Source organism: Chaetodon trifascialis, chromosome 17, assembly GCF_039877785.1.
Source record: "Chaetodon trifascialis isolate fChaTrf1 chromosome 17, fChaTrf1.hap1, whole genome shotgun sequence".
Lineage (NCBI taxonomy): Eukaryota > Metazoa > Chordata > Actinopteri > Chaetodontiformes > Chaetodontidae > Chaetodon > Chaetodon trifascialis.
This window is the reverse complement of record NC_092072.1, coordinates 12,431-30,080: the sequence shown is the minus strand read 5'-3', so window position 1 is coordinate 30,080 and position 17,650 is coordinate 12,431. Positions and strand designations below refer to the sequence as shown.

Below are 17,650 nucleotides of genomic sequence, written 5' to 3'. Positions count from 1 at the left end.
CTCCCGTGAAGAATCTTGGAGTCATCTAAAAGTTTTTAAGCAACATCAAGCAAGTTTTTGTTCAGAGATTTTGAGAAAATAATCCATGCTTTTATTTCTTCTTGCCTGTATTACTGCAATGCATGATGTGTCAGAGGCAGCCAGAGTGATCTGTCCTGCCTTAAGATGCGGCAAAATGCACACACACTTCTACTAACAATATCCAAAATTTGTGGAACTGCCTCTCTCTACATGTTTGAGCATCCCCAAACCATCAAATGTTTTAAATCCAGGCTAAAAATCCACCTGTTTCCTCTGGCTCATAATATGTGTATGTCATTAAGATTTATTTATTTATTTCATGTTCTTGTTATTTTGGTATTATTTTGATTATTTATAGAATTTAGTAACACATCACAACTAATATTCAAAAAACAGCACGGTGAAAGCAGACTATGGAAATGATAGACACACACATCTGCAATAAAAAACCTTAGAAATAAAATATATACAAATGTACTTACATTAACAGATAATTATCAGTGCTGTCAAAACTATTGCGTTATTAAGGCGTTAACGCAAATAAATTTTAACGGCGTCATTTTTTTTTATTGCGCTATTAACGTTCTTTGTGACCTCGTGAACTTATAGTTTTTTAGAAGCTGTGTCCACTGCTAGTAATGTTAGAAAAACTACAGGATCTGATTGTAAACTGGAAACAAAACAATGGACACGCCCCACGCATGTTTGGGTCTCGCCTGCTCGCTAGCTGTCAAAGTGTCGGCGGATGTCAGGCGCGAAACGCTGAAATGGACGCGAACAAGATTCTGAATAGAAAGTTTAGTTTCAAAAAGTTGCAGATGGATCGACTGACAAGAGCAAAGTTTGGACAGAGACAGATGGATACAGCAACTAAGAACAAGCTGACTGCAGCCAGAGACAAGTGATGTTCACTGTTTCTGGAGAGAAAGAAGAGGCTGATGAGCCTCTGCTGAACAAACACAGCATCACAGTCTGACTGCTGGGATGTTCAGAGGAAACTTAAAGGAAAGTTTCAGCCGTGGTTTAACTGCACTACAGGCTGAGTCCTACTTTACAATGAAGTGCACTTAACTTTATCTTGTATCTCCCTGTTTTGATCCCTTAGAAAAGGCTGTTGAAGGGCTTTTTTCTAACCAAGCATTCATTTATTTGTCATCTGTTTATTGACAGCGTTAAACTGTGAGATTTGATTCATTCAGATGTGAATGACTGCTCAAAGTGAGAATGTTAGTGTGAAATAAAACACTACACGGCTGCACGGTGGCGCAGCAGGTAGTGCGCGTGCCTCACAGCAAGAAGGTTGCCGGTTCGATCCCCAGGTCAGACGGGACCTTTCTGTGTGAAGTTTGCATGTTCTTCCCCTGCATGCGTGGCTTCTCTCCGGCTTCCTCCCACAGACCAAAAACATGCTCATTAGGTTAATTGATGACTCTAAATTGTCCGTAGGTGTGAGTGTGAGTGTGAATGTTTGTTTGTCCTTGCATGTGGCCCTGCAATCGGCTGGCGACTGGTTCAGGGTGTACCCCGCCTCTCGCCCATTGTAGCTGGGATAGGCTCCAGTCCCCCGATAGGCAGTATAGATAATGGATGGATGGAAAACACTACATGTTGTTTTCAATAAAAAACATTTGCACAAAGCAAGCCCATCCACTTTTCCATGTTGATAAGAGCTTTAAAATGATAATTAATGGGACATTTAGAATAGATAAAAATGTGCAATTAATTTGCGAGTTAACTGTGACATTTATGTCAATTAAAATATTTAATCGCGATTAAATATTTTAATCGATTGACAGCACTAATAATTATCATTATTTTTTACTGTAGTAAAAGCAAGCAGAAAATCTTGTCATTGTGGAGAGATGCAGGTAATAAAAGTGTGTGTGTGTGTGTGTGTGTGTGTGTGTGTGTGTGTGGGTGTGTGTGTGGGTGTGTGTGTGGGGGGGTTACTGTTGTAATAAAAAAGCAAGCAGAATGGCTTCTGTCCCCGGAGATCCCCTCACACACACCCAAAGATAATGGTGGTGGTGGGGGGGGCAGGGATTGTAGGGTGGTTTGGGGGATTGTGTGGTATTTGAGTATCAAAGCCTCTTCTGTCTAAAAACGTCTTTCTGTGTAAGTGGAGAGTCGGCTGAACGGCTGAAGAAGCTTTTTAAAGCAGCGCTGCTTCATTCAGCCAATGCTGGAGCTTTGAAACACAGTAAGGTCAGATTTACATGTTTATAGAGCTTCCATCCATTAATCAGTCCACCCATCCTTTAATCCATCCATCCCTCCATCTCTGTCTGTCTGAGGGAGTCCCACAGGGGGAAGGATGGAAACACAGGACGACTGTAAAATAACATCTCTGAACACCTGTGAATACGTTTTATACCTGAAGCCATCACTGTTAATGTGAGTTGGTTTAACACACAGTGTATAAACTAGAACCTTTAGAAATGGATAAATCGTAAATGGACTGTATTTATATTGCACTTTTCTGGTCTGGCAACCACTCTATGATGAAAATCTCATATGTATGTCGCTTTGGATTAAAGAATCTGCCAAATGACAAATTGTAATTGTGTTTATACTTCATGCCACTTGCACTACTTACATGTATTTAGATATTTTTTTGATATTATGACTATTTGCACTTCTGGTTAGATGCTAAACTGCATTTTGTTGTCGCTGTGTTGCACTCTGACGATGACAGTAAAATTGAATCTAATCTAATCTAAAAAAAGTAATAAAAACCCCTTCAATATAAAAGCACTTTTTTTTTTTCTTAACCATGAGTGAGGGTTAGAACATAAAGTGGTAAATCAAAAACTTTGTCTTCTGGCTCAGTCCTCTCTTCACAATAATGTTCCAGTACAATGCCTGCATTACCACTGACACCACACCAATCCACCTGCTGATCTCACCCTCCATTTTCACTGTCACTTGTGAATGAGATACCAAGATACCTTCAACTTCTTCACTCGGGCCAGCAACTCACTCCCAACCTAGAGGGAGCAATCCATCACTTCCCAGCAGAGAATCATGGTCTCAGATTTGGAGGTGCTGACTCTCATAGCAGCTGCTTCACACTGTGATTCAAACTGCCCCAGTGTGTTCTGAAGGTCATGGTCTGATGAAGTCAACACAACCACATCATCCATAAAAGGCAGAGATGAAATTCCAAGGTCCTCAAACCATTTTCCTTACCTCCACTGAGCCTTGAGATCCTGATTATGTATATCGCAAACAGGATGAGAGAAAAGCGGAAACCTTGGTGGAGGCTTGCACCCTCGGAAAACGTGTTTGACTTTGTGCTGAGAATATGGACGCAGCTCTCACTTTCACTTTTAGAGTGGACAATGATGTGATTTTCAGACCCTTTCAAGTTCAAAATCAAAATATTTTAAGAAAAGATAAAATCAAATTTTATTGATCCACACCGGCAAAGTTTAGTTGTTACAGAAAGCAAGAGTAAAAATGAGGGGTTTACCCCCCACCCCCACGAGTGTTGAAGTCTCCCATCAGAACTATGGAGATCCTGGTTGATTCCCATCCAGCTTCAGCAGTAAAATAATGGCTGTTTTTTTTTTCTGTGATTGTTCTTGTTGTGGTTCAGTGTCTTCTGCTTGACCACTCAAGATTGAAAGCACCACCTTCAGGCACTGAACTTGGATTTAGTGTTACCAGCTGATCTGTATCATCAGATTTTCAAACAAACAGAACAAAGAAAACAAAAACAGAACCAGGTCAAAAAATACATGTTATGTATCACATATTTTAATAACTGATGAAGAAGAAGAATCAGAGGGACAATCCCCTTTATTAGTCACACAACACACGCACACGCACACGCCATGCAGTTAGTGAAATTTGTCCTCCGCATTTAACCCATCCTGGTTGTCCATCCTCTGCGGCAGACCAGGAGCGGTGGGCTGCCATCCGACCGGCGCCCGGGGACCCAGTTTCCTTTGTCACCACTGGTCAGGTGGTGGTCTTCTTGCATGTTTTTAGTGGGGTATTTTCTAAAGAGGAAACCCCAGGAGAACATGCAAACTCCACACAGAAAGGTCCCTTTCCTCGAGCAGCAGGCACCGAAGGCATGGTGGAGGACACGCCCCCTGTCGGGACCGGGACCTTCTAGCTGTGAGGCGACAGTGATGCCACCGTGCCACCGTGCCACCAACTGACTAATAGTGTATTCCATTCTCTGGTGTCAGTTTGTACAAAGCCAGAAATGTTCATTTTGGCGTTGTTTTCTGTCTCAGTAAATTGAATCTCTCTGTTGTCAGATGTTGATCAGACAAGACTTCTGAAGATGTGACTTTGGACCCTGGGAAACTGAAATGGACCCTTTTCACTGTTTTATGATGTGTTATAGACATGACATCTAATCGCCTAATCAAGAAAGTAGTCGATAGATGAATCAATAATAATAGTAGAAATCACTGAAACTGCCTGCCTGCCTGCCTGATGTCAGATCTGATCTACATCTGAAGCAGCTGGCTGTGAGGTCAAAGGTCAGACTGTTTCAAGTTTGAGCTTGCTCTTTTATTTTTTATTTTTCCTGATAGGATGACCTTAGTAGGACATGTCCTCTGAGATGTTTTGGTTATTTTCAATAAAGGAAAGAATTCAGACAGTTATTAGTTTTCTTGATAGTAACTGATCTTTAACATGAGGCTGCAAATGTTTGGCTGGATGGCAGTGAGCCAGAGCGTCTGCCAGCAGAGTAATAAGTCTCATCTCTCAGTCTCCATCAGCGGGATGAATTTCAAACATACCAGACAGGATCACTGTATGAACCAGATCCAGGACCAGCTGATCCTGAAACTGAAGCACACCGTATCTGTCTGCATCAACTCATCCCGCCTGAAATAACGACACTAAACGTCACATCATTGCAGACTCTATCAGTGTGTGCAGAACCAAGCCGACTTATTTGACTTTATTTTATTTTTTTAATTACTGTAAGGTTCGGTTTAAAATTTTGGAAACATGCACACATAGATGAGACACAGTCAGTCTGAATGGGAAGTCCAGTTAATAATGAGGTTAATTTTACAAACATGTTCAACCTCTTGAACGCTGCTTTGACATTAAACTTACCATTCAGTGTTCACATTCAAAAAATTAGAGAAAAAACAACTATTCACTTTCTGTTGAGCTTTTCATTAAAACTTTGTTATTGATTGTCACTGAGATAAACAAAGTTTCTGTTTACATTCAGTGTTTATTAAATTTTCCGCAAGAATACGACGACTGGACATAACGATTTTATTTCTATGGCTTCTGTTTGGTCACATTTTAAGGATACGACACATTTTTCAAAATCTTTGATACAAAGTTTATTTAATATTTCTGCAGAGTGTCAGATATGTGATATTATTAATCAGCCTGAATCTAAACCTCCAGACTTCAGTCATCGGAACCAGGTTCACTGTCAATATGGTGTCTGGTGGACACAATCTATAAACAGACTTTCTGTCGTCATGGTTTGACCTAAAACATTTCTCTGCCATGAAAAATGATGAAATCTGGATTCATAAAAAATGAGAAGTCAAATGATTTTCTCATTTCTGAGGTCAGCTCAACGGTTACAGTAAACACAAAGGAGAGAGAGAGAGAGAGAGAGAGAGAGAGAGAGAGGGAGAGAGAGAGAGAGAGCGAGAGAGAGAGAGAGAGAGAGAGAGAGAGAGAGAGAGAGAGAGAGAGAGAGAGCGAGCGCAGATTGAAATCACCAAATAAATGCAGTGCAGTTAACGTTATCTATTCTTACTCCTGACATCTTTAAATAAATTTGACTGCAGACGATGACAGATTCACAGTTCCACCTGCTGGAGCTTTACTGTCACTACATCTACACTTTAAAACGGCCCATTTAACATTAAACACAGTTCGTCTGAATCTGAAGTCCACAGAATAGTGATAACTGAACGACTGAAGACTATTGATAATCAATGTGTCAATCAGATCGCACACTGAACAAATTTCCCTGCTAATAACCTATTTTTTTCTTTATATCGACCGTCTCTGATGTGTCGCAGAAATATGACGCAGCACAACCGGAAGCTGCCCAGAGCGCACGCGTCCTGCCTGCCGCCGTGAGTTTGTTGTTTGTTATTGAACTTTTAAGCTATTTGTCATGTTAACGGTGTGTTTAGTTGTTTGTTTATTATCAGCAGACAGGCTGGAATCCAGACGTTTTTTCAGCTGGTTTCGTTTCGTCTGAGATCGACTTTACTGTTTTATTTAACTTCAGGAGCGGCTAGCCTGTTAGCCTGCTAACTAACAGGCTAGCCGCTATCACAGAACAGAACAGTTCGAACAGAGGAAAACAGGGAAGATGTTTTTGTGTTTCCTGATGCTTTAACTGAATTCAGCTTTCTTTACTTTGTAAGTCAATTAAATGCGAACAGTACCCCCCCGCCCCCCCCCCCCCCCCCCCCCAGTAACGGCGACCAGTCGGACCAGTTAATCCTGTTTGAATGATCAGGATCTGCTTTTGTTGTGTTTGTGTCGAGGTCACATTTATAGAAGTGGGAGTAAAAGTAAATGACTTTCATGACTGCTTTTGTGAGCTGAAAAAATGTTATTTCTGATGTTTACTGATGCTGCTGTCAGCTAACCAGCTGCTCCTCATCACGGAAGTCTATTTTCCTGTAAAACTGAAGCAAAACGTCTGAAACATTTATAATATAAACCCGATACTCACCGAGTCATGTTCTGTGTTCCTGGATCATCTACAGATCTCTTCCTGTGTTTTCAGTGTAAATGATGGAGCTTCAGTCTGCCACGGCAGAATCAGTGAAGGAGGGAGAGGAGAGGGAGGAAGGAGGAAGAGGAGGAGGACAGAAGGTGAACATGAAGAGGAAGCATGAGGAAGAGGAGGTCCCACTCACTAAAAAGCTGGTATGTTTACTGATTGATTATCCGTCATTCTAATCTGATATATTGTGGATAGCCTGAAGTTATTTATGACGTGTCATTGATCCGTCAGGCGACTGATCACAGCGTGAAGGTGGCGAGTCACTATAACAGCCTGCAGGAAGTTGGTCTGGCTGCGCGAAGTCGAAGCAGAATCTTCTTCATGAGGAACTTCAACAACTGGCTGAAGAGCGTCCTGATTGGTAACTGATCAGTAATCAAAACTATCAATCAGTCTCTCTGTCCTCATTGATCACTTAGCAGTTATCAATACCAGATGGACATCACTATCAGTGTGTCACTCTGAACACCTGTTGATCACCCAGTCAGAGAGCAGAAGGTGTTTTGTGTATTTCTGTGTATTACAGCAGCCCAGAGAAGACACTTGATCACATTCAAGGAGCTTGTTTGAGATGGCGACGTGTCTTTCCTTGAAAATAGACCAGAGTATATCACTACAGGGAGAGCAGGTCTGAAGTCGATCAGCTCAGAGCCGGCTGGACTCCAATTCCAGTGGTGTCAGTGTTTCTCATGGCAGACAGAAGAAGTGGATGACAAAGAGATGGACATGATGAACACCATCCATCAGTGTTATTATACATTTAAAAGTATGACAGCATTTCCTGACTGATGACTTCACTTTACAGATCACTTCAAATGTGCAATCTTAGGATTTTTTTCTCATGAGTCAAAAGCTACTTAAAGATAGAACAAACAAACAAAATAGAAGTGCAGAGATACAATAAACTAATCAAACCGGAGGAGTGAAAATATCAGATGACAGTAATATACAAAAGCAGAAAAGAATGAAAAGAATGTCTCCATTACTCACTTGGGCACAAATAACTTGGGGAAAATAGGATCCATAATCAGATAATATTTGACTGGAATCCCTCGTGTTTGCCCGGTTTTCCTTTCATGTTTTCCAAGATGCAGCCCTATAATTCCAAGCAGAAAGTGAATGGCAGCCTGCCGCTCCTCAGTGAATGTAGAGGGAACACTGCTTGCGTGCTACAGCTGGAGCGAATGATGCGCAGTCTTTGAAAGATGAACAATGAAAAGATAAACAGTATAAACTTTTTTTAAAAAATAACAGCAACATTCAGAAATATAGTATTTGAACTGTGGGTCATCAAGGGATTTAATTTCAACCTTAAGAGTCAAGTTTATTTCTTGATTTATATATACAGTATATCTCATGAAAAGTGAATGAATGAAATCAGTAATTCCTGACTAGTCAGGTGGGGCAGGGGACTGAAGGGTGGTGTGGGCTGCACATCCCAACTCTTGAAACACTTGAATAAACCTGAAGATGCCTGGAAATACTTAATTTGATTGGCTGTTCATTTGACTGACAGGTGAGATCCTCGAGCAGTTGCGAGGGAAACATTCTCAGCCGGTGTCTGTGTTGGACCTCGGCTGTGGGAAAGGAGGAGACCTGCTGAAGTGGCGGAGAGGAGGGATCAGTCACCTGGTCTGTGCAGGTATTCAATATAACTGAGCAGTTGTAACCAAAGCGCCAGTGTCCACGTGATCGAGTGTGCTACCGCCACTCGTAGAACAGCGGGGATGTTGGTCATCTCAGCCGGACTTTTGGCAGGTTGGTGTCGTTGAAGTCCCCATCCACAGTGAAAGCAGCCTCTGGCCGTGGGGTCTCGGTCCTGTCGATCACTCCGCACAGCTGGCCTGGGCTGTGGTTGGTATTGGCGTGTGGTGGATGGTACACCTCTGTGAGAATGACTGACGCTAACTCCCTGGGGACATAACAAGGACGACGTCCAATAAGAACGTCCTCAAGGTTAGATAATTGGCCAACTTGTAGATATTTGGCTGACCCTGGGGAAGACTGGGTCTGACTGGAACAAAGCCAGCCCTGCTTGGGACTAATCCTGTCCCTTTTGATTTAAGTCCATTAATCAACCATGAAGGTAAACTTGAATATAATTCATTCGAAAGCCTCGTTCTCAGTCTTTCACACCAAACTTGGAAAACACTACAGCTTATTTAGCTGTAGTGCATCATGATTGCTGTCTAAATTCTGAATTTCTATCTCAATTTCCTGAGTTTTCATCAGGTTTAGTCAACAGATAATCATTGTAGGTAATTTCAATATTCATGTAGACATCAATGATAAACAGTTATCTCATCATTAGATTGGATTGGCTTCTGTACACGAACCCATTCACTGTTTTAACCACACCCTCAACCTTGATCTGTCAGAACATGTGGTTACCCAAACTGGGCCTTCATCAAGCACGTGACACAACCATTGACAACCAGCCATCACAAAATACAGGATATGTCCACATAAGTTTCTGAAACATCCCCTGGATGACCTAACCCCAACCCTAATGTGGGGCAGACTAGACATTCTATTGTAACTAAGATAAAACAACATTTTTACATCATGAACAACGGGAGTGGCACCAGTGTCCTGTATGCACATTTTAAACTCCATGGCCAACACAATGCCCAGAGCAGAGGGGGAGGGGATTGGACCACGGGCCAGAGACAGGCGGCGGAGAGGAAATGGATTCATCTACTAAAGACCATAGATCCCACCGGGTTAAATGAAAAGTATGGCTGATGAGTCCATTTCCACTTGATAACAAACCCTTTTTACAGCATTTACTAGAAGTGCTCCCCTCCTTACTTTCCAGGGTCTCTCCTCCCACAGGTTTCTGACAGGGCAGCGATCCACGAATGAAACCTTCTTTATATGTCCTGTTTTCCACCTACTTTTACTGTCATTTTATCCTTGCTAACCTTTCAACTTCTTTTCTTAAATGATTTTAATTACCTATTATTGATATATTTATTTCACTTACATTAATGCATATATGTGTATAGATTAGATGTGTGAATGTGTGCAGATATGTATGTGTAGGGGTGCTGAAATGTATCGTGTGTGTGTGTGTGTGTGTGTGTGTGTGTGTGTGTGTGTGTGTGTGTGTGCGTGCGTGCGTGCGTGTGTGTGTTTATTTATATAGGTACACATTCTTAAGCATAGTTTTCATTTTCCTCTTTTTTTATATATATATATATATATATATATATCATTCTTATTAGTTCTTATTGAAATTTACAAAAGGATCACTTCCTCATAAAGAGGCCTCTCGCCGCAGCATGAGCCCTAATTAATCCCTGCTATTAATAAAAGGTGTTTTACAAAACTTTGGGAAACTTGGTGTCATTTTTACTGTTATCATTAAAACACCTTTTAGTGAAGAGCAAGCTTCTTTTAGAATTTGTTTTTTTTTTTCAAATGTAAGGTTTTAGACAAAGAACAATAGTATTATGCATGATTTTATTCTTAACCCTGTGTGTGTGTATATATGTGTGTTTTTCTCTTAATTAACGGTCGTTTTTTAGCACTTGCATATATTGTGTGATTTTTAACAGCACTTGTTTGAAAGCACTTATTTTATGTTTTTAGCACTTATGTTTTACTAACCCCTCTTGTTTTATGTCTGACTCCTTACATTCATATCTTAGCACTTATTATTATTTATTCTTTTATTATATTGTACAAAGCTTGCTCTCTTTTAAGTAATGACAGCCTTAAAGGTTACAGCAGGGACCCTGGAGAGAGAAGGGGGACTTTGATAAACACACAAGGTCCCGTGGCGGCCTGCACCGTGGCCCAATCCACCAAGCACATTTTATTCTACATCAAACTGGGCCAGTCTTTTAAGTATTTCCAAGGATCAAAGATCCTCTGAGCCCCCGAGAGCCCGTGCCCCTCGGAGTGCTCCCCCAAGAGCACTGCGCCCTCATCCAAACCTAACCGTAACCCTTCATGTAACTTGTAGTTACATGTACCGTAATTGGGTTTAATGTTAATTATCTGCACACGTTGTACAGGACATTACTTAATAATCAATAATGTGTTTATTTCAGATATAGCAGGAGTGTCGGTGGAGCAGTGTCAGAGTCGGTACGAAGACATGAAGAAGAAAAGTCACGTTAATGAGAAAATCTTCACCGCTCAATTTATCACTGCAGACTGTACCAAGGTAAAACTGCAACACCTACATTCCTTCATTGCCTCAGACAGTGACTCTCAGTAGTTAGGGGTTTGTCTCAGGGTGAGGGTGGAGTCACAGTTTATACAAAACATTTCTTTTGATGATAAAGATTTTCTTTGTGTTGCAGTACTTTCTTGTCAAACTTTGTCAGTCACTTTCAATTAATAGAAATGTTACTGTAACTCTGTGTGTACAGGAGGTTTTGTCAGAGAAGCTGGACGACTCTGAGCTGATGTTTGACATCTGCAGCTGTCAGTTTGTGTATCATTACTCATTTGAGAGTGAACAGAAGGCTGATATGATGCTGAGGAATGCCTGTGAGCGTCTGAAACCCGGAGGTTTCTTCATCGGAACCACACCAGACGCCTTTGAACTCGTGTAAGAACTGACTGATGATGTTTTAAGATGCTTGAGATGCTTATGTGACTGATTGTCTATAAGGAAACAAAGATTGGTTTAAAATAACAATGATTATGCCTCTCCTCTCTGCTTTTTTCTTCTTCTGCTCCTGTTCCTCCTTGCCAGTAAACGTTTGGAGGCATCGGATTGTCTCTCGTTTGGTAACGAGGTTTTCAAAGTTTCCTTTCAGTCCAAAGGTTTCTATCCTCTGTTCAGATGTCAGTATCACTTCACCCTTGAAGATGTTGTCAATGTTCCAGAGTTTCTCGTCTACTTCCCCCTTTTTGAACAGTAAGATTTTATTTTTCATTTTAAGACTTAAGTGAGACGTCAGAATCTCAGAAATGTTTCTGAGGTAATGTGAAACAAAATAAGTCAGTGCCGTTTCAACGCTGTTGTGATGTGTATGTGACAGAGGTCCGTTCAGAAGATGTCTTACTAATGAGAATGACCACAGTCCAGTCAGGCGTTTACTTTATAACGACTGAAAATACTGTACATTCACTGTCATCTAAAGATGTTTAATTGCTTGCATAGAGAGCGTTCATTGACTCAAGCCTAAAGACTGCTGTGCTCCAATTGTCTCTGTGTTTTGTCAGCATGGCAAAGCGTTACAACATGCGGCTGGTGTTGAAGCAGAGATTTTCTGAGTTCTTTGAAGAGAAAGTGAAGAAGGAGCACCATCGCAGCCTCATGATGAAGATGATGGCTTTGGAGGTAAAGCTGTTAATATTAATCAATTGTAAACATTGGCTTTGGAGTTAGTAAAGTTTTAGTTCTCAATTTTGTGACCCTGGTTTACCTGGCTGCTGTAGTATTAAACATAAACCACAGTGAAAAGTGAGTTAAAGTTAAATCAATGGGTAGTTCACATGAACATCGAACGTGTCTGTTTTTGTTGTTTACATGTAAGAAACAATGTATAAATCGCCCAAGATTACTGTGCAGTTAATATGCAGTAACTTGAGTTAAACATTTGTTTAACATGAAGATGCAATGACTGGGTAGTGAACATGTAGTAAAATTTAAGTTAGCGTGTTGTTTTGTGTATTTAATGTGTGAATTTCCATGTAGAGATAGGTGACAAGGTAAAGGAAAAAACAACATAACCGGAATCAGAATTGTCTTTATTTGCCAGTATGTGTACACAAACAAGTAATGTGACTCCAGTTTAAACGTTGCACTCAATGTACTTGCATAGGGGAAAAAAGGGCATACAGCTTAACAAGGACAAAAGACTGAAAAATAAATCAAAAATAGCGCAAAAATGTGAAATAACCTGCAATGAATATGGTGGTTATACACGATATATACAATAAGATTTACAGAGTGCAGGTATTTATGTTGACAGTGAGTGATGAATGTTAAAAACTCTTCATTGTTGGATGATGAATGTCCAATCAGTGGATGTTTTGGTGTCACTGTCTGACTGCTAACTGTCCATCAGGCTGATGGCTGCTGGGAACAAACTGTTTCTGTGTCTGCTGGTTTTGGCGTTCAATGATCCGTAGCACTGACCAGAGGACAGAAGTTGGAACAGGTGGTCTCCAGGACGTGAGGGGTCTGCAGTGATGCTTCCTGCCTGTTCCTCAGTCTAGAGTTGTGTCCGTACTGAATGGAGGGCTGGTTGGCACCAGTGATGTTTTCAGAAGTCCTTATACTTCATCGCAGTCTGTTCTTGACCGAGGAACACACTGGATTATTCCTGTGTGGAACTGGATTAGCAGCTGTTGGGGCAGGTTGAAATTCCAGATCTTACGCAGGAAGTGCATCCTCAATTGCGCCTTCTTGAGTATTGAGGCTTTGTTTGAAGTCCACCTTATGTCCTTGGAGATAGTGGAATCCAGAAACCTGAAGGTTTCCACAGTGGAAACAGTGTTGTTGAGTATGGTGATAGGGGGCAGCGTTGAGGGTCTTCTGCTGAAGTCCACCATCATCTCCAGTTTTGAATGTATTCAGCTCCTGGTTGTTCTGACTGCACCGGAGGACCAGCTGTTCCACCTCAGTGAACTGGGGGAGTTTAGAGTGGAGGATTTCTGGGATGATGGTGTTGAACGCAGAGCAGAAGTCCAGAAATGAGATCACTCAGTGGTCAAGCTGCTACAAGATATAGTTCAGTCCCATGTTAACAGCATCTTCCACTGACCTTTTTGCACAGTAGGCAAATTGCAGGGGATGCGTCTATAATGTCTTTCAGCTGAGTCAGCGTGAGTGTATCGAAGGATTATATTCACACAGCTCTAGCGATTTGTTGAAGATCTGTATGAACAGGTGGAGACGGATGAGAGTGGTGCGGGCGGTGTGAATGGTTAATCTCCTTTGTCAGTGTGTTTCTGGTTTGGTTATACAAGACGCTGCCTGTGCTTCTGTAGGCCTCCTTAATGTGGCAAAGCTGCCTCAGTTTAGCTGTGAACCATGGTTCATTGTTGTTGTATGTGCAGAAGGTTTCAGTTGGCACGCAAGTCCTCACAAAAACTAGTGTAAGATGTCACAGTGTCAGTGAGTTTATCCAGATCTGCTGCAGCAGCCTCAAAAACACTCCAATCAGAGCAGTCAAAGCAGGCGTGTAGTTCAGCATTGCATCAGTGATTCATCTTTTCAGTCTTTACAGGCTTAGCAGCAGAGTTCAGTTTCTGCCTGTAGGCTGGAAGAAGGACAAACAGTGATTAGAGAGACCCAAGGCTGCACAGGGGATGGAAGAATATGTGTCCTTTAATGTTTTGTAGCACTGGTCCGGTGTATTACACTGTCATGCCAGGCTACACGAAATTCTTCTGTATTTGTAGAATGCCATTTCCTTTCTTTTCAAGATTTTATGATGTCTGCTGTAATTTGCAGGTCTGGGGGGTATGACATGGAGCTAAGCACCTCTTTATTATCTTATTTTTTACAGGGGGGATAGAGTTGAGAGTCTTATGCAGTGAGCCTGTGGCATGATCAACCAGATGATCAATTACAGAGTGACTGAAGTTAGCATAGTGTTGTTTGTTATGTTGAGACATGGCATTGAATTAAATGCTGATGGAATCACTTCCTTGAATGTCGCTACAGCACTGTCCGATAGAAATCTCGTGTATCAATTGTTGCATAATGGCTTGTGGTCCAGTATTAGGAATTTTTTGAAAGAATTTCTCCTGGCTGCTGTGGCCAACTTCTTGCCAATGGGGGAACCGTAAGTCTCTGTACATTCAAGAGTTTGGTCTAAACCTACTCAGTATGAAAAGTGTCCAGTGACAACTTTGTTGTGATTTTGTGTTATACAGAATAATGTATATGGAAAATGTAATTAATGGCTCTTTTAAATTCACTGACGCATTTTGCTTTTTCATATTGGTAAAATCAACTGGGCCTGTGTTCACCTTTTTTTTTACCTGCTACAGAGTCTGACTGGATGTTAACTGCTTCATTGCACCTCGTAGTGAACCTGTGTGGAAGTGTCACCATCAATTATTTTTCTGCACGCATTAATTCAGGATTGAACTTAAATTTGTCACGTGTGTGTAGTTAACATGTAGTAGATGCTTTGAACCATTTCTTGTATTTTCAGCCATTTCCCAGTGAAGATGGAGGTCAACAGGCTTCAGACAGCAGTGGAGAGTACTGCCATGCTAAAGAGCACTGTGGCAGAGCAGGAGTCAAACTACCCCTGGTCAGTCTGACAGCACACAGTTGGAGTCTGATTCCCATTCGTTCAGTCTGTTTGGGCCTGGTTGGCTTCTGTTCGGTGTAACAGTGTTTGTTTGTGTGCAGGGCACGCTGAGCAGGTCGGAGTGGGAAGCAACCAGTAAGTGTCTTTAACTTCACGGATTCATTTTCACATTAACATCTTGAGCGTGTTTTACAATTACTAATTAGATGTGTTAATTAGTGCCAACAGAAAAGATGAAATGGACAAAATATTTAAGACTAAATATGAAAATAAACCTTAATGCACTGTTCAGCAACTGAGAGAGAGAAGACAAAATAAATTATCTGAAGTAATTAGGTATCATAATTTTATTGAAGATTGGGAAATCCCACATTTTTATCTAGTGCAAATATTTCTGTTAATGTTAAGCTTCAGTCCAGTCACAGAAAGATTGTTTAATGCATCTAATGATAATAAATAAAATATGAAGTCAATGAAATCAAAATGACTGAGATGTTAAGGGGTTTGTATAAGAAACCAGTATCAGTGTATCAACAGGTAGATCAATAAGCAAGTGATTTCAGATATTTACACATGCTGACTGTAATGACAGGATTCTTGAGTCAGTTAAATGTTTATGATGAGCACAATTCTTCACCTGTCCTGTTTTTTGTCCAGGTATCTACCTGGTGTTCGTTTTTCAGAAGGTCTCCTGATGCAGAAAACATACTCTTCTCTGGTCTGTGAATCCACCTGCTTCTCATGAAATCACTTGTTCTCCATCTTGTGTTTGTACAGTTTTACCTGTTTTACTTTGAAGTCACTTTTTGATGAAGTACGAACTGTGTGAATTAAAACTAAATTTAAAGTTGATTTCTCTTGTCTTGTTTTGTCATCAGGACAAAGTGAGAATGACAGTATCTCCATTTTTCGTGTTGGTCTCTGGGATGTGTAGAATATCCTTGAGAGCTACAGCTCGTAGACATTTTTCTTGGAGCTTCCTCTGTCTGGATTGGTTTGTTATACACCGGCGTGGTTGGACTGGGGAAAATAAGTGTAAAGGTACGAGTAGAGTGTGTGTCTTCTTTTACTTAAAATTTTGTCATCAGTGCATCTGACTAACATGGTATTGCCAGCAGTGCTGGGAAAGTTCACTTTCTACATGAACTAGTTCAAAGTTCAGTTCACAGATTTTAAAAGTAGTTCAGTTAATAATTCATAATTCAAAATTTTGAACTAAGTTCACCGTTCCAAAAATGAACTAGTTCATAGTTTGTTTGTTTTTTCACATGTTGCTGCGAGCTATTTTTTTTTCAAAATTATTGCCACAGCCCATATAGAACCACAGACAGCAATATTTTATCAGTTTTAACACTGCAACTATGCGTCAAATTTCATCTTCATGTCCAATTTTGAATCCTTATCCAACCAGGGTTTACATTAGCATTGAGGGACAGGGACGCTTTGTTGCTGTCCGTTCAGTCCATTTTTTATTTACTTGCACATACCTTGGTTAGCTGGGTACTTCAGTTCAATGTGCCATTTCAGGTTTGCTGTGGATTTGACTGAAGTGCAGATTTTCTTTTTGAAACCCGTTGGGCAAAGTTTGTATAGAAATGTAGGATTTTTCCCATCGTCACCGACCTTGTCATAAAACTTGTTTAAATGATCATATGATGTCTTGTTGCTTCTTTGTCGCCTACTTGGTGTTTTTTATTTTGATGACACACATGGCAGTATGACACTGGTGGCTGGCGTTGCCAGATTGGGTGTTTCTTCCGCTACATATTAAGGCCTATTTACGGTGTTTTTTAGCCGGGTTTTCCCCTGGAAGGTTCTATAGAAATCTGACACCCTATTGAATGAAGTTAAACTGAGAGAGCGTGCCGTTCACAGACACCAGAATGAATGAGTTCACAGTTACGTTCACAAGGCAGTAATACAGTACATTCAGTTCACGTTCGCCCAAAATATGAACGAGCTCAGGCACAACACTGCGTGTCATCCAGACAAAGACACCTACGGTAGAATGATTAACCACTGAAGAAAAAGAGCTAACATCAAACCCCAGATGTGCACCATAAACATCTGTGGTGCATCACAAAAAACAATTATCCTCGTTGCTCAAAGGGAAGTCAGGGTTGGTGAGGAACTCCTGTTTGACTATGGGGTCACAAGGAAAGCCTTTGGAGGGGAAGGACAAGATTTGGAGGGGCTTGGCAATTGACAATTTCTTGCCATCAGGTGTGATGCTGCTGGTGCAGCAGCCCTGGATCCTATGTGAAGGATTTTCTTCCCTTTAAATATATTTATTTTTTCTTTATTATTGTTATTATCATTATTGCTTGTTATTGTTATTATTGACATACTCTGTCATACTTAGAATGTTGTTGAGTGTAGATTTGTCACAGTTTGTTGTTTACTTGTGCGTGTCTTTGTGTTTTTTGTTCGTAATCCTGATGTGGTATTGCATCTAGATTTTATTACTTTGAAATCAGAGTAGTTCATTTCCTTTTCATGGAAAACATTGTGATTAGTACAATTCATACAATTACAAAAAAAGTGTCTTTATTAGGCGACTACGACAACAACCATAAACAATCCAGCAGTCACACAGCACGTGTTATCAACTCAAGAAAAAGAAAGACGTAGACCATGGCCACGAGAG

At 40.8% G+C, this 17,650-nt stretch overlaps 1 protein-coding gene across 3 annotated transcripts; it reads left to right on the top strand.

Moving 5' to 3' along the window:
* The first annotated feature begins 6,056 nt into the window (after positions 1-6,056).
* On the top strand, positions 6,057-15,855 carry rnmt (RNA (guanine-7-) methyltransferase). 3 transcript variants are annotated; one of them, XM_070985332.1, is made up of 11 exons: positions 6,057-6,104; positions 6,770-6,912; positions 7,001-7,130; positions 8,286-8,411; positions 10,828-10,943; positions 11,152-11,333; positions 11,481-11,645; positions 11,954-12,071; positions 14,902-15,003; positions 15,105-15,138; positions 15,661-15,855. In XM_070985332.1, the coding sequence occupies exons 2-11, from the start codon at positions 6,775-6,777 to the stop codon at positions 15,696-15,698; spliced, it is 1,149 nt and encodes a 382-aa protein (XP_070841433.1). In that variant the 5' UTR covers positions 6,057-6,104; positions 6,770-6,774; the 3' UTR covers positions 15,699-15,855. The 3 variants fall into 3 exon arrangements, 2 of the variants coding, with proteins under 2 accessions (XP_070841433.1, XP_070841434.1); XM_070985333.1 differs by having other exon boundaries at positions 6,075-6,396; XR_011603245.1 differs by having other exon boundaries at positions 6,062-6,104; positions 14,902-15,138.
* The last annotated feature ends 1,795 nt before the right edge of the window (positions 15,856-17,650 follow it).

Bases quoted from the DNA above. Each gene is read 5' to 3' on its own strand.
- rnmt (XM_070985332.1), top strand. From the start codon at position 6,775: ATGATGGAGCTTCAGTCTGCCACGGCAGAATCAGTGAAGGAGGGAGAG. The intron at 6,913-7,000 runs GTATGTTTACTG...TTGATCCGTCAG, and splicing joins TCCCACTCACTAAAAAGCTG to GCGACTGATCACAGCGTGAA. The intron at 7,131-8,285 runs GTAACTGATCAG...TTTGACTGACAG, and splicing joins GCTGAAGAGCGTCCTGATTG to GTGAGATCCTCGAGCAGTTG.